Here is a 25,292-nt window from a genome sequence, read left to right as displayed (position 1 = left end):
AAGCTGTGAAGGAGTTTGCACCCAAACTTGTCTTTTAGTCAGTTCAGCTCAGCTCTAGCTGTCTGACAGTTTGAGAATGTGGAAGGTGACCTGAAGCTTTGGAAGCTGGCTGGACGTTATATCCTTGGCAGGATGTAACCCCCCATATAAGGCTACTGCAGGAGTTATCATTTGAACATCCTCTGTTGTGGTTAAGTTTTACTTACACAACTGTACTGCCTCTTGACCTGCAGTCATTTCTTTCCCTCTCCTTGAGCAGTACATTTTGTGTCTCTCTACTCACCAGCATCTGCCAGCATTCCATCATCTCCTGTCTCTTGTTACCACAGCTACTACTGCTGTAATACTCCTTGAACAAAATTTTTATTATTTTCCAGTGGGACTATTTCCATTCCTCACTCTCTGATTATCTGACTTCACATTGTTTAGCATCCTCAGTGGTTACCCGTCAGGTGTCTCCGTCTTGTCATGTCTATGATTGGGCAGCTCCTATTGTCTTCCTTTTTGTGTATCACAGAGCTTTTGCATGTGTTTTATTGCTTGGTGTGGATGCTATTGTTTTTTTATGATTATTTCTATTTTCTTGATATTGATCACTTATTTGTACAGTGGGTTGTATTGTAATGGTAAATGTTAAGTTGTCACATCTCGCCTTCGTTCTTGCTGTTTGGGTTCGGAGCTGATCCTCGGCTCTGACTTGGCCTACTTCTATAGCTCGAGAGCTATTTACTGGCTCGAGGCTAACCCTTATCCCAGAATGCCCAGTGTCAGCTACCCGGATCTTGTTTGCCGCTTCAGCTGCGATGTTGCTTCGTTACTGGCTCAGGCTTAGTATATTTTTTGCTATTATTATAATTGTTTATTCTTCAAAATGTATCAAGTTTCTGTCTAGATATATATCCCTTATCACCTTTCTTGTGTGTTGTAGCTTTGTTGGCCGTCTCTGCATACTCGCAGGCCTTTCTGTTTCCCCTGAACTCGTTTAAGTTAGAGAGTCCCCCCCCTTAGGACAGCCGTTTAAATTAGAGGCTCTCCTTTCTTTTCCTTAACTGTAAAAAAAAAAAATGTTTGTTTCTTAGTTTAGTAGTGTAAGATGTCTAAAGAGGCCAAAGTTTCTGGCTTCAAGAAGTGTGACTAATGCTGTCAGAAAATGTCTCTGACAGATGGGCACACTAGCTGTGTTTATTGGTTAGGGGCTGTGCACCTGCAGGACTCCTGCTCTGTCTGTCATACATTAGTCCAAGGGTTCTGCAGGAGCGCAAAAACAAATTAATCCTTTGAGGGTTATTGAAACCACAGGATTCCCTGGCTAAAGGATCTCAGCCAGTGAAATCCTGTAAGTCTGTCAATCCGTCGGCTCCATCCTCTGAACCAACTCCTGGGCTTGAACAACCAAGTTTGTCCGTGCCGACTAGCATTGACAAGTCAACTCCTCCCTCTGCTCCAACTGCTACCTCGGAGCCGTCTCGAAGCCACAAGCGAGCAGGTCTCCTTCATTGGCGCCTATCCGCTCGGTGCCACAGTCACCCTTATTAGGAAGTGAACACAGTCATCGCTCTTCATCCCACTCCTCTCGATCCTGTAGGTTATCGGATCAGGACATGGAGAGAGTAGTCAGCAGGTTGCTTAAATAACAGGCCCTTGCAAAATTACTTTCCAGCCCACCTCAGCAGGTTGCGGCTCCATCCGCCTCCATCTCCATTCGTTCTCCGAATACACTTAGTTCAGAGCCGGAAACCATGGACGTGCTGATAGTAGAACCGACCGTGCCGATCACCTCCTCTTCAGTTCTGACATTGGCTCTGATCACCTCGATTGTTCCGTCCATCGAGGGATCTGGGCGCCAAAGTTCTCTCGTCAGCTCCGAGGGGGAAGTGGCATCGAACGCTTGTCTGACCCTGCTCTCCATCTCGGAGCTTCGGCGCAGGTGAGCTCAGCTCACATCGGCCTTGGAGCCATTGCCCTCGACGCAGAGAAGGACTCCCATTTTTTCGGAGCCAGAGCTTTCTTTGCCTCTGGGTCGGGCCTTCGAGATCATGCGGAGTGTGCTCTCCCCTGAAACAGCCCTACTATCCGCCCCATCGGCTCCTTCTCTTGTGGTGCCTGTGCCAACCTCTGCTCCTCCTCTGGCCCAGAAGCGCAGGGAACCTATGCCCCAGGACACCCCATTGGGTGACCCCTCTTCTTCCGAGGCCTCCCCTGATCACTCAGAGGAGCCTCCCCAGAAGAAGAAGTGCAAGAGGAAGCACCTAGACTCCCCTGAGTCTGTCACCTCAGATACAGACCTGGAAGAATAGGAAGGGTCCCCCTCAGAAGATGTTTCCTTTTCTGACATCCTTGAAATGCTTGGGCAGAGGGGTGGCTGGTCTTCCCTAGCCCCTACCGAGGACGAGTATGTATACCTTTAGGCATTTGGTTCTCGTCTCTTCACTTCCTGGGTGTCTCCACCTTTTGATCCACTCATGTCTGTAGTGGCTCGAAAGGCTTGGTCAGCTCTGGATTCTGTGGAACCTACTCTGAGGAGACCAAATAAATTCATAACAGCCCCCCAGGACAAACAATTTCTCACTAAAGGTGTGCCAGTTGATGCCATGGTGGTAGCAGCAGCCACCAAGAAAGAGTTAGCAGAAACTTCTTCGTCTGTCCATCCACCAAACAAAGAGTCTAGGACTATGGACAGATATGGGAAGCGAATGTTTTCCTCAGCGACCTTCTCCATGAGGTCCCTGAATTATCTCTCTCATTTTACACAACTTCAAAGGGATCTCCTAAAAGAGCTTGGAGATGCCCTACAAAATCCTACAGCTGAGGGAGCATCAGCCAAAATAGCTTCCCAGCTTGCGACTCTTAATTTAATAGTCAACTCCTCCATGAGGCTGATTTCCTATGCAGCCGATGGAGCGAGCAGAGCCACAGGTACAGGAGTGGCTCTCAGGAGACATGCTTGGCTGTGGCTGTGTCAATTTGAGGAACCCTTTCGAGCGTCCTTCACAAATACTCCCTTTGAAGGCTACTCGCTTTTTGGGCCTCAGGTGAAAGACACGTTTACCAGGTGTGAGCAGGAAGGTAAGACTCACTCTGCCATGGGAGTCCATTTTTCCACTCCTAACGGACCTTATCCCAAAGGTCAGAGGGGTGGAAAGATGTGGTTTCGAAAGTCTCAGGAACCCCTGCCTGACACACGTGGTGATTTTTCCCCCAGGGGCAGAGGGGGAAACAACAACAATGGCAGACGCTGCCCTCATGGCAGAGGGGGACCGTAAAATCAGGGTGACAGAGAAACTTTTTCTGCCAGACCCTTCCAGCATCCCTGACAGGGTGCCCGACTGCTCACTTCTGGAGGCAGTCAGGGGAAGACTTTCTCTGTACCCAAAAGCCTGGCAAAATATAACAAGAGACAAATGGGTAATATCGATCATATCCAGAGGTTACAAAATCCCATTCCATCAACCCCCTCTAAAGTCAAAAAAGTCCATCCCAGATGTCCCACCCAATCTAAGGGATCAAGCAGTTATTCAAGTTTCAAAACTGCTAGAAAAAAGATCCATTCAGAACGTCCCTGCAGACCAACTAGGATCCGGAAATTACTCAAGATTCTTTTTAGTACCAAAAAAGACAGGGGACTGGAGACCAATACTGGATCTTAGCAGATTGAACAAATCTGTACAAAAAGAAAAGTTCCAGATGGTGACACTGCAGTCCATTCTCCCCTTTCTGGGTCAGGACAACTGGATGTGCTCCATAGATCTTCAGGATGCGTACTACCATATAAAAATGGACAGACGCTCCAGGAGATTTCTTCGCTTCCGGGTAGGGGCCAGTCATTACCAGTTCAGAGCTCTGGGCTTTGGTCTCACTACAGCGCCCAGGGTGTTCACCAAATGAATGGCAGTAGTCATGGCTCACCTGAGACGTCAAGGATTCCAGGTGTTTCCTATCTAGACGACTGGCTCCTAACTGCTACCACCAGGCATCAACTCTTAAGAGGCATGGGATTATACAATATCAACCTGCACCCATCTAGGCATTACAGTAAATTTTGAAAAATCTGCCTTGTTGCCCTGTCGATCTGTTACATATATAGGAGCAGAATTAAACACAAAACAGATGTTTGCAAGGTTATCTCTGGAAAGAGTTTTCTCTTTTCGCCAGCAAGTGTTATTTCTAATGCAGAGCAGAAAGATCCAAGTCAGACATGGCTCCATGGCAGCTGCCATTCTTCTTGTACCATTAGTGCTTTACCACATGAGAGTCCTTCAGTGGGCTCTCTTCACGCAGTGGTCCTTCCAGGAATTACCCATGTCTCCCATGATCCTGATTAAAGAAACATGCAAAAGACACCTCTCTTGGTGGATGGTCTCCCCACTGGTGACTCAGGGCAGACCTTTCATTCAACCCCCTCTGGTAGCCACAGTGACCACGGATGCCTCCCTGATAGGTTGGGGGGGGCATTATCTAGACAGGACAGTCCTAGGCATGTGGCAGTCTCACGAGTACCATCTACATGTCAATGTCCTAGAGATGAGAGCGGTGCTCCTAGCATTGCAAGTTCTTCAAGACTCTCTTCCTTCCGGGTCTATTGCGTTCCAAACAGACAACATGTCAGTTGTGTGGTATATGAACAAGCAGGGCGGGACCAGGTCCTACCCCTTGTGTCAAGAAGCCCACAGGCTATGGCAATGGGCAATTTCCTCCCAATGTTTTCTGACAGCAATGTACATCCCTGGGAAATCCAACGTAATAGCAGACAGGCTCAGCAGGGCTATCCTCATGCCTCACTAGTGGTCTCTGAATCAGGAAGTTGCGGACCTTATCTTCCGCAAATGGGGCCAGCCTTGCTGCGATCTGTTTGCCACCCCCCTCAACAACAAATGCAGCAGCTACTTCTCCCTGATTCCTCCTCCAGGTCAAACTCCCAGAAATGCTCTAGTCCACGATTGGCCTCAGGGACTCCTTTATGCATTTCCCCCTTTTCCCCTAATTCCAAGACTCACACAGAAAGCAAAATTGTTGGGCTGCAAAATGATCCTCATTGCCCCCTATTGGCCTCGACAGATATGGTTTCTGTTCCTGCACCTCCACCTTCTAGACCAGCCTTGGGTTCTGGACCCAGTGCCAGATCTGTTGATTCATCAGTCAGGCGGGTTACACCAATCCCTTCAAACTCTCAAGCTCACAGCTTGGTTTCTCCACTTCCTACCTTAGCCAGGCTTCCAAGTATCTCCCCAGTAGTTCGGGTTATTATTGTTTCCTCCCATAAGTCAACTACGAGAAAGACTTATACTAGCAAATGGAAAAGATTTTCTTACTGGGCAGAATCTAGAAACTTAGACCCCTTTTCAGCCCCAGTCCATCAAATTCTAGAATTTCTAGCAGAGCTTTTTCAGTCAGGTGCGGCTGCTGCTACCATCAGGATACAACTGGCTGCCATATCTAATTTCCATATTGGAATTCTTAATTCTAGCATAATGTCTCATAAGCTCTGCAAAGCCTTCATGAGAGGAACATCTCTTCTTAGTCCCCCAGTGAGGGATCCACCTCCTCCTCCGTGGGATCTCAATTTAGTTTTGACTTCTTTGATTCTGCCTCCCTTTGAACCAGCAGCTTCATGTCCCTTAAAATTTCTTTCTTGGAAAACACTTTTTCTGGTTGCTATTACCTCAGCTAGACGTGTTTCAGAACTCCAAGCACTCTGTTCATCCTCCATATATGGTGTTTCAAAAAGATAGAGTTTCTCTGAGAACCAACCCATCCTTCATACCAAAAGTCTGTTCAGAAAACAATTTAAATCAACCCATTGATCTCCCCGTCTCTTTCCCAATCATAGCAACAAGGCAGAATACAGTCTTCACTAATTGGATGTGCACAGACAATTACATTTTTACTTCCATAGCACCAAAGAGCTAAGAAAGTCAGACCAATTATTTCTCTCCTATGCTCACAATAAGCAAGGCCTTCTAGTTTCTAAGGTGACTTTATCCAAGTGGTTATCTAACACCATTGCCTTTATTTATCAGTTAAGACATAAAACATCTACCAGCAAAAACAAAAGGTCATTCTACTAGAGCATTAGCCACTTCTGTAGGCCTTCAGTCTAAATTGCCCATAGACTCAATCGAAATGGGACAACTTGACATAAAGAAGTTGTGTACCTACCATAACGTTCCATGTTAGTTGCCCTTCGTCTCGCCTTCCTTCTTGCATCCCCCCCCTCCTTCCCCTTCCTGGAGGATTGAGAGGAGTTCACTATGGTTTCACTGGCTGATCTCCTTTTTTCGTGGTTCACTTGCCAGGTAATTTTATGACAGTTTACTCTGATCTTTTATTTTGGTAAATCAGTTTTTTTTTTTTTAGGTTACTGGTTACTTTATATGTGTAATGTGTGCTATCTCAAATGAGATCTGGGTGGCTGATGCTGGGCATTCTGGGATAAGGGTTAGGCTCGAGCCAGTAAATGGCTCTCGAGCTATCGAAGTAGGCCAAGTCAGAGCCGAGGATCGGCTCCGAACCCAAACAGCAAGAAGGAAGGCGAGATGAAGGACAACTAACACGGAAAGTTATGGTAGGTACATAACTTCTTTTTTCACGTGTGTTCAGGCTCATGGTAAGTTTTAGCCATCATTGAGAATGGTCTGAAGAAGTCTACATGTATAGAAGAAAGCAATCACCAAGGAGTGGTGCTCATTTTTATTGCCACTTTAATGAAATACAGTAAATTTAAGGAGACACTGGTAAGCTTGTGTTTTTATTTAGTGCTCTTATTACTGTAGATCTACTTCAGAAAATATTAAGCACTTTTTTTCATTTAAGTCCTGGTGAATGACTACTGCTACTATAAGAAGCAGATCTGAAATAGTTTACTTTATTTGGTCTTCAACCTGTGGGGATACCGGATCCGTATCGGATCCAAGCATCTCCAGAGCTCCAGGTTGTAAGTGGATGTAAACCTTTTAGAAAATCTCTTTTTTCTCTCTAAACTTTAGGTACTGATGGTGTAGGTTCTCCTTTCTCCTCCCCTCGCTTGGTGCGTTGAGTTTTCTAATTTTAGAGTTGTTAGCTTAGTTTAGAGTAGTTGTGTGTGTGTGTGTGTGTGTGTGTTTTTTTTTTTTTTTTTGCTTCATATCCCCCCCTCTATCTGTTCTGTGTGTGTTTGTGGTGAGTGGGTGTTTTCAGTGAGAAAGATATAATATTTTTTCTCAGTTATTCTTTCCACTGTTACTATAGCTGATAAGCCTGTATTTAAAAGATGCACTGAGTGTAGCCATAAGTTATCTCCTGCGGATGGCCGCACTCTTTGTGTCATGTGCTTTGACATGGCCCATCTTAACACAGACTGCACTATATGCGCGGGGTTTAACCCATGCGCCCTTAAAGACAGAAAGGCCAAGTTGGCCCTGAAAGGCCTTCTTCCTCCTTCTGAGACAGTTGCTTCGGACACAGCAGCTGCTGTGGCCACCTCTCCTTCTTCTCTTCCCCTGGGTTGCTTCGGACACAGCAGCTGCTGTGGCCACCTCTCCTTCTTCTCTTCCCCTGGCTTCTCTTCCCTCCCAGGCTGGGACTCAACCTCCTGTGCAAACGTCTGCGGAAGCGGAGCGGAAAAGGGGGCAGAGAGAAGGAGAGAGAGAGTCGAAGTCAAGGGAAAAAATAAGAGGTCTGCGGACCTCCCTTCACTGGTCAAGACTATTAGGATCCGTTACTCCCCTTGGCTTCAATCTCTGAGGTTTTCCCCGGAGCCGGAGGAGACCCACTCTGCATCTAGGGCCTCGGTGCCCCGACCCACAAGGTTGGAGTCCGTGACCTCGTCGATGTCCACCTGGTCTTTATCTGAAGTCGACATGGATAAAATGATGAGGTTCATTCGTACTCAGATCCAGATGGGGATCTTGCCAGCCCCCTCTCTCTCAGGAGGGGGGAGCTTGCTTCCTTTCTCCGATCCGTCTATCGGGTTCGGAGTATTTGGATCCGAGGATGGCTTTAGTCAGGGGGTCAGTACTGAAGGTAACTGCTTCCTCGACGCTGACAGCTTCCTGGAGCATGTCAGATCCGACTAGTTAGGATCTGAGTCACTCTCGGAGCCGGAGCTTGAGTGTTGGATCCAAGGGAGTGGAACTTTTTTCATTGGCTCCGCCTTTGTCAGGCCAAGTTCCCTCCCTCGGAGCTCTGTCCACTTTTTGCCCGGCTTATATTCTCTCATCTGATCCGGGGAGACCGGCCTCCTTATTGGTTTCACATTGGGTTCGTTCTCCCTCTGCATTTGATGTGGTAGAAAGGATTCTCTCTGCTGGATCGAGACCCCTGATTGCCCTCTCGGACTCCACCCTAACCACCTCGGCTCTCTACTATTCCCATCATTTTACCAGAGGGACAGCCCATGCTCAAGGATCCCCAGATGGTTCCCCCTGAGGAACACGTGGCTTGCGAGTTCACCCCGGAGAGCCCCACTGGAGAGGTGCTTCGCAAGCATATGTGCAAGAGGAGGCACTTCGACTCCCCTGAGTCCCTCACAGGGGATGCGGACTTGGATGATGGGGAAGGTTCCCCCAGGTCACCTCCCGAGGATGTCTCCTTTAGAGACATCATGGAAATCCTTCGCCAATGGGGTGGTTTGTCTACCCCAAGCCTTCTTCTGATGAGTCCATGTTCCTGGAGGCTTTTGGCATGGGCCCATCTACTTCCTGGGTGTCCCCTCCCACAGATCCCTTGGTGGACTTGATCACCTCGCGGGCATGGAAGGAGCCGGACATCATGGAACCAATTCCTAAAAGACCTGACAAAATTCTCAATCTGCCTTCTGATAGACAGGCATGGAACAAGGGCTCCCCCATAGATGCTGTGGTGTGCAGCAGCCACTAAGAATTAACTAGCCCAGGAGAGTTCCTCAGTTCATCCTCCTGACCGAGAGGCATGGATGATGGACCACCTAGGGAAGTGGGTTTACGCTTCAGCTACCTTTTCTATTAAGGCGCTGAACTACCTGGTCCATGTCACGAGACTCCAACATGACCTGGTAAAGGAGCTGGAGGAGTTTCCCCCTAAGTCCATGTCTCAGGAGGACAGTGTCTCGTTCTCCGTGAGGATAGCCACTTTGAAAGCAGTCTCCAACACTTCCATGCGACTCCTTTCACATGCTACTGAAGGAGCGGCTAGGGCGGCTGGGTCTGGCATGTCCATGAGGTGCAATGCCTGGCTCAGATTATGTCAATTTTTGGAACCTTTCAAGGCGTCATTTGCCAATGCCCCTTATGACAGCTCTACTCTTTTTGGTAAGACCGTCAAAGAGACGTTAGCTCAGAGTGAGAAGGACGGGAAGACACTGTCTTCGGGATCCACTTCTCGAACCCTCAAAGGTCCTTTTCCCAGAACCAGAGAGGGCAAAAGAAATGTGGTTCTGGAAGTCACAGTATTCCCGGGACACTCGGGGCTCTTCTTCCCCCAGAGGCAGAGGGGGACAGAATGGACGCCGGCCTAGAGGCAGAGGGGGGGTCTGAGGAATTTTGGGTCTCAAGAACCTTTCTCAGACGGACCCGGGCAGCAACCCTGAGGGGTGGCCTAACTGCTCTACTCTGGAAGCAGTCTGGGGATGATTGTCCTTGCACCTAGTGGTATGGGAGTCCATAACATCAGACCGCTGGGTGCGTCAGATCATATCCAGAGGATTCTCTATCCCCTTTGTGGGGTCCCTCCCATACCTCTCAACCTGGAAACATCAAAAATCTGGACAATGCCCATGAAAAATAGGTACAAATCTGTACGCTGATTAACATACAATTTGCATACATAATTATGTAACCCCACCCACTCCAGTGGAATTGTGGGATACCAACTTTTAAATGCAAACTGAAGAAAAGACAAAATATGATCATGAAACACAAAATAGAAGAACAATAGTGTTTTATTTATATTAACATTTGAACTTGAATAAAACTAAAAAATAAATTTTTTTATAAAAATAAAATTTACTACTACACATCAAATTCAAGCATAGCCTGTAGGCTGCAGCCCTGCACCTTCACTATCTTGTCCTACACATTAGATGCTTCTTCTCACAAATTGTCATACAATTATTATGTGCATAAACATAACAAATGATACTAAAATTTAGCTTTACCAGCCTAAAAAAATGTAGTTGGACAGTTTACAGTATGATCAGTAACTGGAAAACCTCTGCCCTAATTCCTATTAATGCCTGCAATGTTGTCAGTCCAGGGCCCGGGCAAATAGCAGAGTTGATATGAATGCGGTCAACTAGAAAGTTACTTTCAACAGAAAAAAAATCATCTGCTAAAGTACAGGACTTCTGAGAGCTGCTTGTTCAGAAAAATATGAACAAGCTTACAGTCTACTCTGCCCTTAGAAACATGTTACAGTGGATCAATAAATACAAGATATGAAGCACATAATAAATCACAGAGTTTGACTATACACTAGACTATACACTAATATTATGAGACTGAATTCAACTGAGGTGAATAAAATTGCTTTGTCATTTATCTGGGGAAACAATGCTGCAATAAAGTAATTCCCTTTCAGCAGTACTATAGTGAATAGCAAAGCTATCAGCCTGTAACATGGTCAGTGCTGTTTAAAAAACACAAGAATTAGACATTAGTCCCATGCCCCCATCACCAAGACCATTAGCTGTATGGCACAAGACAATAATGCTAAATGATTCATAGCAACAAATCACTTTGTATTGTACACAACTGTATTTTTTTATGTTGACTAGAAACAACCAGAATAGGAGTTACAGACAATAACAGATGACAGTATATTATGTATTAAAAACGTTTTCTGACCTTGAGCCCACTATTCAAGACCATCCTGTTGCTTTCCTGCTGAATTGATTTTTAGCCACATTCTTACATAAATGGGTTTGTAAAGATTACCTCTAAAATGGCAAACCTATAATTTGTTCTGAAATATTAGCCTTTGCTTAACACAACCTATGTGAGGTAAGGTTTGCCTTTTTTCTTAATGACCATTTTATTTTCCACTGCTCTTAACTTCGTATGAAGTGATAATAAGACAGTAGCTACAGACAATGGCACAAGCTTGAGGGTAAGGGAGTGAAACTCCTGCTGTCTAAAATGTCACTTAGGCCTGCAAAGATACATTATAATACTGAAACAGCAAAAGTTTGAGTAGAGAGACATGTAAAGCACACATGAAAATGTTACTTTAATCCATGTAAAAATGTCAAACACCAGAACTCATTGGTTGCTGATATTGTGCAGGTGGAGAGAAACTTATGTTTGACAGGTTTCACTATTTTCAGCCTGGCAAAGTTTCTACACATCAACTACCAGAACATTCTGTTCTGCCTCATTAGCATCAGATTGCGACAGATAGCCCAACTACAGTTTAGGCTGAAATTAATTGACTATCGGTGGCACATTTCTGAAATTCAGCATTACAGAACTATGTATGTTCACTGTTTGTAAATTCAACAACAACAATAACACATACCAAACTAATCCTATAAATTTCAGCTCTGTACTCTGCATGTTACTAAAGTCTAAATTCTGCATGTTGATACACTTGAACTTAATTTCCGTCTGTCCAAATGTGTGACTAATGGCAAGGCATGCCATATTTGTTTGTGTCCTTCGGCTTTTCCCGGTTAGGGGTCGCCAAAGCGGAACTCCGGTCCGCTAATGATTGGCAGTTGATTTTTACGTACCAGCTTGCCAGGCCTGATGCACAACCTTCAGCGAAGGTACGCCCATTCACGCATGTCTCCACGCAGAAGATGCTCTAGCTGAGAATCGAACCGGGCAGCGTCTTACTGTGAGGCGACCACGCTACCGCAGCACCACCACCGCGGGTAGCAAGGCATGCCATGTAACCCTTTTAAAATCTAGACTTTCTCAACAAACTCCCCAAAACACTGAACCAAGTGCTAATTATTCTATCATAGCAGAACAAAAGGCAACATTTAACATACAACAACCTTTCAACAACTGTCAAAAAACAACATACAAAGCTTAACCAGACCATATGTATATGTGAAATGGGCAACTAGACAAGTTAAAAGACTCATAGCATGCAATTAAATGCGGTCGCAGACTTAAGGTATTTTAGGTTTAAATTTATATGTAGTAATGTAATCTCCAAGTAAGAACATTTTAAAATTGAGGCATACTCCTGTCCTGCTCCTCCACTCCGGACCATGCTTACTATGCTGTGCTTTGTGTAGTACAAGTCCCAGACCAACTAGTCTACGTATGGCTTCGATAGTTAAGTTCAACCAACTCCCACAAAAAAAAATACAAAATAAAAAAAATAAACAGTCCGAGCCGGGAGAGCACTATTTCGACTGGCTGGCAGTCTCCCTCACGAAGCTGACGTCATCACCCGTGCCCTGCATGTGATGACGTCAGTGACAACATCTAAAAAATAAAATAAAAACGAGAATCAAGGGGGCCACACGGGAATTTGTGGCACCTCATTATTTACAACTCAGAACCAGTAAATACCGAGGAATTCGGTATGGTTGAGAGGTCTGGTCCCCCCAAATCTCCCAAGCACCTCCCAGACATACCACCCACACAAAGGGAGGCAGCAGCACAGGAAATTTCCAAGCTGCTAGAAAAACGAGCCATCGAAACCGTCCCCCCAGATCAGTCCTGATCTGGCTTCTACTCCAGATTCTTTTTGGTGCCAAAGAAAACGGGGGACTTAAGGCCCATTCTGGACCTTTCTACCATGAACCTGTCAGTTGCCAAAGAGAAGTTCTGGATGGCCACACTACTGTCCATCATGCCGTATCTGCAAGAGAGTGACTGGATGTGCTCATTAGACCTCCAGGATGCTTACTATCGCATAAAAATGCACAGAAGCTCCAGGAGGTTCCTCCGCTTCTGGCTAGGAGTCAATCATTACCAATTTCGAGCTCTACTCTTTGGTCTCACCACAGCCCCCAGGGTGTTCACCAAAGTGATGGCGGTGGTAGCGGCTCACCTGAGGCTTCAGGGGATTCAGGTCTATCCGTACCTGGACAATTGGCTCCTCACTGCTCCCACCAGGCATCTACTCTCCCAAGCCAGGGATTATTTCTTGATCCTTACCCTGCATTTGGGGATCACAATCAATGCATCCAAATCACTACTAGATCCTTTACAGGTGATAGACTACATTGGCGCAAGGATAGATACTTTACAGTGCAAAATCTTCTTGACCTCGGAGAGGATACAAAACCTGAGGATGCATGTCTCTCTCTGAGCTACCATTCTCATTTCCCAACAGTGGAATCTGTGTTGAGGGCGTTAGGCTCAATGGCAGTGACCATAATGCTTCTCCTGTGTGCCTGGTTACACATGAGAGTTCTACAGTGGACTGTAGCTGTACAATGGTCCTTGTTGGAACTTCCGGTGTATCCAATTCAACTCAGTCGAGTCTGTCTGTTCTAGCCCCGGCCCAAGCCACAGTGGCCACTTACGCCTCCCATCTCGGGTTGGGGGGCATTGTTCAGGCAGGGCAGTCCAAGGCCTGTGGTCACCTGTAGAGACCAGCTTGCACATAAATGTTCTAGAGATGAGGGCAGTCCTTCTAGCATTGCAGGCCCTTCATGCCTTTCTTCCTCTGGGAATGATTGCAATTCAGTCAGACAACATATCAATGGTCTGGTATATCAACAAACAGGGAGGGAGCAGATCTTACCCCCTTTGTCGCGAGGCCATGAGAGTGTGGGAATGGGTGATCTCCACCATTCGCTTTCTCATCGCAATGCACATTCCAGGATGGTCCAACATCCTAGTGGACTGGGTAAGTCGGACTATTCTGATGCCTTACGAGTGGTGTCTGAATCTTTCAGTAGCGGAACAGATCTTCCGCACGTGGGTCAACCTTGCTGTGATCTCTTTGCATCTCCTTCCAACACGAAATGCAGCGAGTTTTTTGCTCTGAACCCCCTGCTGCGGGAGTCCCCCAGAGATTATCTAGTACATGCTTAGCCTCCTGGTCTTCTATATGCTTGCCCTCCAGTACCTCTTATTCCGAGGTTCCTACAGAAAGCTTGTCGACTGGGGAGCAAAGTGATCCTCATTGCCCCGTTTTGACCTCGCCAGGTGTGGTTTCCCTTCCTTTGGTCTCACCTTCTGGCTCCGCTTGGATCTTGGATCCCATTCAGGATGTGATTTCAAACCCTTCGGGGGCTTCTCATCCGAATCTGGACAGTTTGAAGCTCACAACTTGGCTGCTCCAGTTCCCGTGATTGCTAGGACTCCTGGATAATCCTCCTCATTTAGGTTTATTTTGGTGGCTGCTCATAAGTATTCGACCAGGAAGGTTTATCGCAGCAAGTGGAAACGTTTTTCCTTTTGGGCCTCTCAGAGGAGTTTAGACGTCGTCACGGCTCCTATTTCTACCATTCTTGATTTTCTAGCTGGCATTTTTCAACATGGAGCTAGTTCTTTTACTGTTAATGTTCAGTTGGCTGCCATTTCTCATTTTTATGTGGGCGAGAATTCTGCTGCTCTAGCTTCCTCCAGACTGTGTAAAGCCTTTATTAAAGGCACCTTTTTGTTACGCCCCCCCCAGTCAAGGATCCTGTTCCCCCATGGGACCTTACTATGGTTCTTCAAACTTTGGTCGCTCTGTCTTTTGAGCCTGCTGCAACAGCAGATCTGAAATATTTATCTTGGAAGACAGCTTTTCTACTGGCTATTACCTCTGCCAAAAAGGTTTCAGAACTGCAGGCCTTGTCCATCAAAGTTCCATATATGTTTTTTCACAAAGATAGAGTTTCCCTTCCGACCAATCCATCCTTTCTTCCTAAGGTGACATCACCAGTCAATATCAACCAGACCATCAATTTGCCTGTGTCCTTTCCTAATTTTACTAACAAGATGGAATACAAACTCCACCTGCTGGATGTTCATAGGCAGATACGATTCTATTTACTCAGGACAAAAAATTTCTGTAAATCTGGTCAATTGTTTGTATCCTTCTATAAACCCTTTTTGGGGTAACCTATCTCCAAGGTCACTCTTGCTAGATGGATTTCTTCATGCATCCTTCAGATCTATAAGGACAGAGGCATGTCCCCTCTGGGTCAGGTGAGAGCTCACTCCACTAGATTGATGGCTGTCTGTGGCCTTTTGGTCTAGAGTTTCTTTGGATGATATTTGTTCTGCAGCTACTTGGTCCTCATTTCATACATTTATTTCTCATTACAAATTGGATTTGACTTCCAGAAGGAGAGCATCCTTTGGTTCTGCAGTGCTCTGGCATATCCTTCCATGAGGGCCTCCCAGGAGTACAGTAGCTGGGGACTCTGTCCCACAGGTTGAAGACCAAATGAAGTAAACTACGTCAGATAAAGACGTTATGTACTCACCATGACCTTCCATCTGAGTAGTTCTAATTCATTTGTCTTCAACCGTCCCTCCCTCCTTCCTCCGGACCTTGGCGTATGAACATCCTACGGGCTGCACTTATAGGTCACAAGTATTTTTTCAGGTCTGGTTATCAGTATAAGATTCAGCAAACTCACTCGATCTGGGGGTTGGAAGGTAGTGGAGGTATATTATGGGTAAGGGGAGGAGCTTGGAGCTCGGAGCAGATGCTAGTAAAGTTGCCGGCTCGGATCCAATATGGTGAGTACATGATTTCCTTTTTAGTATTAACTGTATTTGGAGTTGGTAGTTTGGAAGTCATTACTGGTTGTATTCTGTAACAGCTTTGTGTTGCAAGTAAAAGTTTTTTATTTTTTATTTTATCTTAAATATTATACAGAATAGCTTAATAACGCAGATAATTAGAATGTTGATTTATGTTTCTCTCTCTTTTTTCTTTCTACTGCTTAGGGAGCCATTAAAGGAAAGCTGCAAGAACTGGGAGCCTATGTTGGTAAGTGGGATATATGTTTCTATATGTAGAGTAAAGATGGAAAAACATACTGGCATGCTTTTTTAATACAGAGCATTTTAAAAATTTGAAAGAAACAGGAATGCATTGCTTGTTTATTGTATTGCTTCTAGATGAGCAGAAAGATGAAAAAGGAATTACTCTGAAGAGGACAGCTGACTAGCCATATGTTCTTTCTTGTGTGTTGATTATTTAAGCAATAACTGATAACGTGGTGTGGTATATTGAAGATTTACCCACGGTTGGTGTGGTTTAATCATGAGGGCGAAGCCCGAGTGATTAAACGAAGACAACCGTGGGTAAATCTTCAATATACCCCAACCAGGGAGTCGGTTATTGCTGTTATACAATGACATTATTTAAGAAATAAAATATTTACTTTTCTTAAATAATGTCTTTGTATAACGGCGGATTACTGTTCTTCCGCCGGTTGTGGTGTACTGCATCTGCATTTTGATGTACTGCGCATGTGTATGGGACTTGCATTCCCACACATACCCAGTACATCAAGGCTTTGAAACAGAAGCAACGGAGAAGAGAAAGTCTCTATCGCTCAGTTTTCTGTCTTTTTTTTTTTCTATTGTATAAAAAAAAAAAAAAAAAGGTTTTGGGGCAGTATATACCAACAGAAAAAAGTCCGGGCGACCAGACCTTTTTCCGTTGGTATATTGTTGGATTTACAACGGGCACACTGGTTGGGCTGGCCAATCAGCGTGCACGTTTTTGAATATTAATAGGGAGACATTGTATAATCTGTTTTACTTCATAACACAAGAATTAACTACCTACGCAGATTTTGTTTTCAGTGAAGTTGCAGATTTTACAATTTACTGGAGAATCATAGAATCCTAGAAAAAAGCAACTGGTCTTGTAGCCATTTATGCCTTGATAGTATTCCAGCTTAGACCTTACTTTTCAAGAAGCAACACACAAGTCATGTCAGGGCTCTATTTGTCTTAACACCTTTTTGAAGGAATAAATTGAGTCTTACTGCTTAATTTAGAGTGTACATTTGTTTGGGTAAGTATTTGCTGAAGCAGCTTTAGATCCATGGTTTTAGTGTTAGTGAGACTGATTGATTTGTGGAGATACAAGTGGTATTGGACTACTGTACCCTAATAGGTTCATAGGTTCATAGGTTCATACTAGGCTATCTGCCTAGGGCATTTATAAGCCTAGCCAGAGTGTGTGTGGCTTTCACCACCCCTTAGGATGAGAATACTATACCCATTAGTTTGCTGTGCCTCTGTCCAGCAGTGATACAGAGATTATTCCCGGGATAAACCTACGATCTCCCATCCACTCGTCAAGATTTCTCTTGAACAGAGTCAGTGAGGGGCTCTGCCTCACATGGACTGGGATTCTGTACCATAGTGTAGAGTCTCTGGGTGATGAATCTGTCCCTCCAGCACGTCCTATTTATATCCGTGTTGAGGTTTAAGTCTCTTGCTCTCGTGGCTCTGGTGGATTTGGATTTTTTGAGGTGGAGCATGTCCATTAATTCCAGGTTGGACATGGCCTTGTATGTCAGGCACAGATCACCTCTGAGCAGATGGTATGTGACTGAATAGAGCTGGAGTTTCTTCAGTCGGGCATCGTATGACATATGTTTGAGCCCCTTTATCCTTTTGGTGAGGAACTTTTGGGGTCTTTCCAACTGCTGCAGGTGTCGGGTAAGGTACATTCCGAATGGGGCGTTGTACTCAATCATTGGTCTGATAAGTGAAGAGTACAGGGGTACAATGACCTCTCCTGATCTGGATGTGAATCCCTTCATGATCAGGTGGGCAATGTAGAAGGTCTTCCTAACCACTTTGGCAATGTGAGTGTCAAAAGAGAGGTTACTGTCAACTTGGGTCCCCAGGTCCCTGATAACTTCTTCCGTGTTTAATGGATTACCACCTATGTGGTAATTAGGGGTTACCTTGTTTTTCCCAAAGGGTATGACTATACATTTTTTGGCATTTAGCTTAAGGCCATGGCTCTGGCACCAGTTATCCATTTCTAAGAGACCTCTCTGGAGGATGTCTGTGTCTGATGGAGTGTCAATTATGGTGCCCAGTTTGCAGTCATCTGCAAATTTTGTCAGCCACAACCCCCTTATGTTTGCCTGCACTTCAGAAAAATAAATGCCGAACAAGAGGGGGCCCCAGGACTGAGCCCTGTGGGACACTGCTTGTGACCGGCTTGGAGTCGGACATGGCACCAGCAACTCTAACCCTGTGTGTTCTGTCCTTGAGCCAGTTTGCAACCCATCTTGTGACATATGGGTTTACATCTAAGCTGGTGAGCTTTTCTATGATGCCCGAGTGGGGTATTGTGTCGAACGCTTTTGCTAGGTCAAGGTAGGCTGTGTGAACTGCCTTACCCTCATCAATGGCCTTCGTGACTGTTCGAAAAAGTCGACCAAGTTCAAGAGGCAGGATCTGCCCTTGACAAAGCCAAATTGGGTAGGATCCAGTGTCTGTAGGTCCCCAATGTCTTTATTTATGAGTTCCATTATGATCCTCTCCATAGCTTTGCAGACAAGGCTCGTCAAGCTTATGGGGCGGTAATTTCCAGGGTCCGTAGAAGCACTGCCTTTGTGGAGTGGGACCACAGTTGCCGACGCCATTCTTTGGGCACGTATCCTGTAGTAAGGCTAAGATTAAACAGCAGCCTTATGTGTGGGTTTAGTTCCTCATTGAGTTCGTAGCACACAGCCGGGGACACCATCCGGTCCCATTGATGCTGTGTTTTCTGCTCTACCGAGAGCAGCTCTCACCTGGGGATCTGACATGTTTGGGACGCTAGACTCTGGTGGGATAGATATTTCTCCTTTGAGGGGAGGGAGGGAGAAATTTGCACTGAACCTGTCTGCCAGTATGTTGGCAATGTCTGTGGGTTCAGTGATTTTTTTATCATTTTGGACTAATTCTGAGCATATCTGGGAGTTTCCACCCAGGTTTCTAACATAGCTAAAGAAGGCTTTATGATTGTCTTTTGTGTCATTAGCGATTTTTCTCTCAAAGTTGGCCTTGGATGATTTTATGAGTGATCGTAGTTTTTTGCTAGTATTGATCAGAGATGCCTTCCCTTTTAGGGATTTTGCTCTGTCATGTAGTAGCTTTCTCCTCTTGTTGTAGAGTTTGTTTATGGCTGGGGTCCACCAGACCGGGCGCCTGCCTTTGGTGGAAAGGGTCTTGATTTTATTAGGGATTGCTTGATCCATACATTCCTGGAGGTGCTCGTAGAAGGCATTTGTAAGGGTTTCAGCAGCGTGGGTTGTGGATGTCCTTCATGGATGCATCTGCAGTCATAACAAATGGGTTGTCCTGTCGTCAGGCAGCCCTTCGGTCGGCCGGATTCCAAAGTCTGGGTCCGGCTTCGGCTGATGTCGCACTTCACCCGACGTCATCTCTGCTGGTCTTCGGGTATAAAGGCATCAGCCGACGCCATTTTCCTCAGTCTTTCTTGCCGCGTGGCGCCCGAAGCAGAAGCTGTTCGCAAATGCCGGTCGGTCAGATCCAGAGATTACTACTACCGAATACTACTTCGAAGACTTCTAAAAGCTAAGTACCCCGTTGGGGACTCTTTCTTGCCTCAGCCGATGTCAGAAAAAGTCAATAACTGTTTAACTTGTGGGAAACAAATACCTCATAAAGATTTCCACTCTTACTGTTTGCCTTGCTTAGGCCCAGACCACAACATAGCAGCCTGTTCGGCCTGTGCTTCCTTCAACCGACGAACGCTTAGGCGTCGGTCGGAGTTTGCTGAACAGTTTTTCGGCTCAGATTTTGCGTACATTATGCCGTCGGATCCTCCGACTACCCAAATTGTTAAAAAACGCAAAGAAAAAGACCGACACTCGCGGTCTGCGGTTTCGGCCGAAACGACGGTTAAGCAAGCCGCGAGTGTCTCGGTTTCGGCCGAAACCGAGAAAACTGGTCAATCTACAGCCGAATCCATGACTACTACTGAGGCTCCTGCTACTTTACCTGAATTAGCCTCAGACATTTTGCCTACAACTGTGGTTCCTACTGATCTATCAGACACCATCCCCTTGGATATCTCTACCCCAGCACGTGGTGCTGCTAGGCCTCCTGCAGCCATGTCTATTAAGGCCTTTGCCAGGGCTAAAGCAGCTAAATCGGTGCCTGTTAAACCACCCTCACTCAGGCCCACTTCTAGTTCACAAATGCTTACTCTGGCAGAAGATTTAATATCCTTAATTAGGGGATCCCAATCTCACCCAGACAGGGCCTCTCAGCCCCCAGAAGAGAGACCTAGAGCAGAGCCCCCCGAGCCTGTGTCCTCTGATGATTCTGCGGATGACTCAGACATTACAGACCAGCCAGAGGCTCCTTTTTCCAATTATGAAGATTCAGATGCTGAAGAATCCATTCCAGCTGCCTCTCCACCAGAGGAATTCTCCTTTGGGGAAACCTTACATGCCATGAGAGAACATTTCCAATGGCAGGGACAAGATTTCTCAGATTCAAGAAAAAGGCTTAGGACTTTTCTGCACTTACCACAACATAGGCCCTTAGCTATACCTCCTGTCCTATCTGTTGTGGACGATGCATTTAATGATGTCTGCACTGCACCTGATTCTTTACCTCCAGCCCCTGCCAAACCAGATAGATTTTACAGGGTGCCAGACACTCATCACCACCTATACAAGGCCCCACTTGCAGACCCCGAAACTATATCCCAGGGGCCTAAGGCAGTAGCCTCGACCACAAAAAAACCCTATTCCCTCTGAAAGGGAATCCAGGTCCTTAGAGAGATGGGGGAAAAAAGTCTACACCTCTGCTACTCTCTCAGCTAGAGCTTTAAACTGTCAGTTTCACATGATCCAATACCAAGAGTTTATGCTTGATCAGTTAATTAAAAAGCTGTCCTCCGATGAATCTTTAGATAAGAAATATGTATTAGAAATGGTGAATAACATCCAACAGGTTAGTAACCATTCTTTAAAATGTGGCTATGATGCACTGGAGGCTTCATTTAGATCAGCCATTACTGGCACAGTTATAAGAAGGCATGCATGGTTGAAAGAACAGGTCTTGCTGGATCATGTTAAAGCTAAGCTATTGGATGCTCCTATGGATAAGGCCAGTCTATTTGGGGAACCTGCCCAGCAGGTAATGAAGAAAATGGAAGAGAAGGCAAAATCTGTACAAACAGTTAAAGATTTCCTACAGGTTCAGCCCCCAAGGTTTAGCAGGAACTGGCCTGCCAAAAATTGGTCCTTTCCTGACTCCACAAGATCACAAAGGGGCAGGAACAGACGCTCTAGGGGCAGAAATCAATCCAGAGGAGGTGCCTACAGAGGACGACAGTGGCAAGGCAATAACCGAGGCACAGACACAACCACTGCCACTGCAACAGGACAATCACAGTGACTTGGCTCTGACTCCGCCTACCAGGGAGCAAATAGCAGCACCATTAGGCGGAAAGTTAGCCTTATTCTCGAAAAATTGGCACTATATTACAAAAGACAAGTGGATTTTGCAAACCATAGACTAAGGCTACCGGTTCCACTTCCACACTTTACCAGTAAAAAGAGGAATGCCAAACCTGCCCCCAAATCAAAAAATAGAAGCCCTGCACCAGATAGCGGAATTAATAAAGATGAGAGTTGTGGAAAGGGTACCAATAACAGAACAGGGCAAAGGATTCTACTCCAGACTCTTCCTAGTACCAAGAAAAGAGAAAAACTGGAGACCTATTCTCGACCTGTCCATCTTAAACACATACATCATTGTCCCAAAATTCAAAATGCTGACCCTACAGCAACTTCTTCCCATGCTGGGCAAGGAGTGTTGGCTGGTAACTCTAGATCTCAAGGAGGCATACCTGCACGTCCCCATTCGACCAAATTGCAGAAGATACCTCAGATTTCTTGCAGGATCAGAGCATTATCAATTCTCAGCATTGCGCTTTGGCTTATCTACTGCGCCCAGAGTATTCACAAAATGCCTGGCATCAGTAATCGCTCACTGCAGAGTACAGGGAATCCAAATTTATCCATACCTGGACGACTGCCTGTTACAAGTGGACAACAAAAGCAAGCTGACAACAGATTTACAAAGGGTCATTTACTTGCTTCAAGCCCTGGGATACACAGTCAATTTACAAAAGTCAAGGCTGATACCATCCCAGACAAGAACTTTCTTGGGCGCGGAATTGGACACAGTAAAACAGATGGCATTCCTAACTGCAGAAAACAAAAGAACTCCCTCTTTACTTCTTGGCATTAACAAAGCAGAACAAACTAACAGCAAGAAAAGTTTTGCAGGCCTTGGGCTTCATGGCATCATGCATAATCTTGGTCCCACATGCCAGACTGCATATGAGAAAGTTACAGTGGTACCTAAAGAATTTATGGTCTCAACACAGGCACAGCTTAGAAACAGAAATACCACTAATCCCATGCTTAAAACAGGAGTTCCTATGGTGGGCTCGGGCATGCCAGTCAAACCCAGGCTTACCCTTCCACAACTTTCGAGCAAACCAAACCATCACAACGGATGCCTCAGACCTAGGATGGGGGGCACACATGATGGACAAATGCGTACAAGGACTGTGGACTCAGGACCAGCTGCACCTGCACATAAACCAAAAAGAAATGCTGGCAGTAAAACTGTCAATCCTAAAATTCAGACCATTCCTCAAAGAAGGCCATTTGATGATAAGGACAGACAACACCACAGTCATGTGGTACATCAACAAACAGGGAGGCACTCATCCTTACCCCCTATGCAGAATGACTTTGGACCTTTGGAATCTGGCTCTCAGCTACAACATCCAGTTACAGGCAGTATTTGTACCGGGAAAAGAGAACACCCTAGCAGACATTTTAAGCAGAACCACCTCGGATGCTACACCCGGACATCTTCAAGGCCATCTCAAAGAAATGGGGAATGCCACAAATAGATCTATTCGCTTCCCCACAAAATCACCAGCTCAAAAAATTCTGCACAAGGACATTCCACCCACTTGCATGGAAGGTGGACTCTCTATCCTTCAGCTGGAAAGGCCTGACAGCATATGCATTTCCACCTCTTTCCTTGATGCACAAGGTACTACTGAAAATCAAAGAGGAACGTCCAAGGATAATTCTGATAGCGCCGAACTGGCCAAGACAACACTGGTACCCATTGCTAAGGAGCATGTCTCGGGAGAAAATGTGGTCAATACCCCTGATGCCTCTGATGTTAACTCAGAACAACTACAACATCATACATCCAAACCTAAAACCTTGCAACTGACTGCCTGGAACATCACATAGCAGTAACTAACCCAGACCTTTCACAAAGGGTTAAAGACATTATCCTTGAAGCCCGCAGACCTTCAACAAGAAGGAACTATGCAGGAAAATGGAAAAGGTTCGTCATTTGGAGTACTGAAAGAGGAAAAGATGTGTCGAACATAGATATTGCTAACATTCTGGAGTACTTGGCAGAGCTTCTACATACAGGCCTGTCCTATTCCTCCATCAAGATACATGCATCAGCTATTTCAGCAGAATACAGCTTTGATCCTCCTGTCTTTTCACATCCTCTACTCAGGCAGTTCCTCAGAGGGATCAAGAATGTAAAACCTCCTAGGAAACCACCATTACCAGCATGGGACTTGAATTTTGTACTAGAAAAGTTGACACTCCCTCCGTTTGAACCAGCAGCAACAGCAGATCTACAACACCTGTCATGGAAAACTGCTTTCCTACTGGCTATTACTTCAGCAAGGAGGGTTTCGGAACTACAGGCCTTAATGGCAGTGCAACTCTTCCTAATCTTCCATCAAGATAGGGTGTCCATGAGAACTAATCCTACATTTATGCCTAAGGTGGTATCCAGAGTGTCTTTAAACCAGGCAATCCACCTACCTACCTTCTTTCCCAATCCACAAAACAGAGGTGAAAGAGTAATGCATACCTTGGATGTACATAGACAGTTACGCTACTACCTGGACAGAACCAAAGGTAACAGAAAAACTGACCAGCTCTTTGTAGCCTATGCAACAGGAAGGGAAGGAAAAGCAATTTCCAAACAGACAATCTCCAAATGGATAGGAAATTGCATAAGATTCTGTTACTCCTACCATGGAAAACCAATTCCACAGAACATAAGACCTCATTCTACAAGGGCTACAGCCACTACCACAGCTTTCTTAAGAGGAGTGGCAACCAAGGACATTATTGAGGCGGCTACTTGGACCTCCGTGCATACATTTGCCAAGCATTATAATTTACCTCTATATTCTAGATCCCGAGCAGGGTTTGCCACTGCTGTACTGCAAGGGATCCTGACTACACCATAATTATTATTCCTCTTCCCTAGTTTGGCTATGGTATTCTACCCATTTGTTATGACTGCAGATGCATCCATGAAGGACATAGTACAGTTTTGTACCTACCATAAATGTAGATGTCCGAACTGGATAGCATCTGCAGTCAGGATTACCCTCCCTCCTTCCCCTCTGCGGTACTCCTAGGGTATTTACCCTCCTAATAGCTAGCTGGGGGGGAGTCTCTTATGGTGTATTTGTTTGTATATATGTACATACATGTTTATTTTTTGTGTTTGCCTTCTACTATTTTGGAAACATTGGCATTTATCCAAAATTTAGCTTTCCAAGAGGGCAATTGGCATCTGGGGCAAGAAACACTGAGGAAAATGGCGTCGGCTGATACCTTTATACCCGAAGACCAGCAGAGATGACGTCGGGTGAAGTGCGACATCAGCCGAAGCCGGACCCAGACTTTGGAATCCGGCCGACCGAAGGGCTGCCTGACGACAGGACAACCCATTTGTTATGACTGCAGATGCTATCCAGTTCGGACATCTACATTTATGGTAGGTACAAAACTGTACTTTTCCACTGGCTCGGGGGCCTTGAAGGATACCACTTCAGTCTTAAGAAGTGTGAAGTTTGCTTTTGAGAAGTTCTTCACCGTGGTCTTTTTTTGCTGGGGGTGGGGGCGGGATGTGGATCTCCTGTGAGATTAATTTATGGTCTGATCTCACCAATGAGGGATATACTTCCGGTGTGGAGCATTTTGTCCCCATGTTTGTGATGATCAGGTCTAGTATATTTTCTCCTCTTGTGGGAATGGTGACTAGTTGTTCCATAGCATTTGAGTTTATGAACTCAAGGAACCTTTGGGCTAGAGTGTTGGGGCTTGAGTAATGTTCCCAGTCTATGTTTGGGTAGTTGAAGTCACCCAATATGATGGTGTTTGGAGAGACATTCATACTCTCCAGTGTCTTCAGGAAGGCTGTGTGGGTTTCCTGAGTTTGAGAAGGTGGTCTGCAGCACGTTACAAACTGTAGGGCAGTTTTACCTATGGTTAATTGCACCTGTATGGTCTCTGATGCTTCGTGCGTTGCCACTAACCTGGAGGTGTGGGTATCCTTTATGAATATGGATACTCCCCC

General features: G+C 45.6%; 1 protein-coding gene across 1 annotated transcript in view; it reads left to right on the top strand.

The window, feature by feature from the left end:
• Positions 1–25,292, top strand: part of ZC3H14 (zinc finger CCCH-type containing 14) — a 1,193,127-nt gene that overhangs the window by 52,334 nt on the left and 1,115,501 nt on the right. The window contains exon 2 of the mRNA XM_044073898.1: positions 15,807–15,849. Coding sequence (XP_043929833.1) covers positions 15,807–15,849 — 43 coding nt within the window. The remainder of the gene's footprint in view (positions 1–15,806; positions 15,850–25,292) is intronic.

The sequence above is a fragment of the Protopterus annectens genome, chromosome 6.part0 (genome assembly GCF_019279795.1).
Source record: "Protopterus annectens isolate FY-2018-M chromosome 6.part0, PAN1.0, whole genome shotgun sequence".
Taxonomy (NCBI): Eukaryota; Metazoa; Chordata; order Ceratodontiformes; family Protopteridae; genus Protopterus; species Protopterus annectens.
The sequence above is the reverse complement of the archived record's forward strand: the minus strand, read 5'-3'. Positions and strand labels throughout refer to the sequence as shown.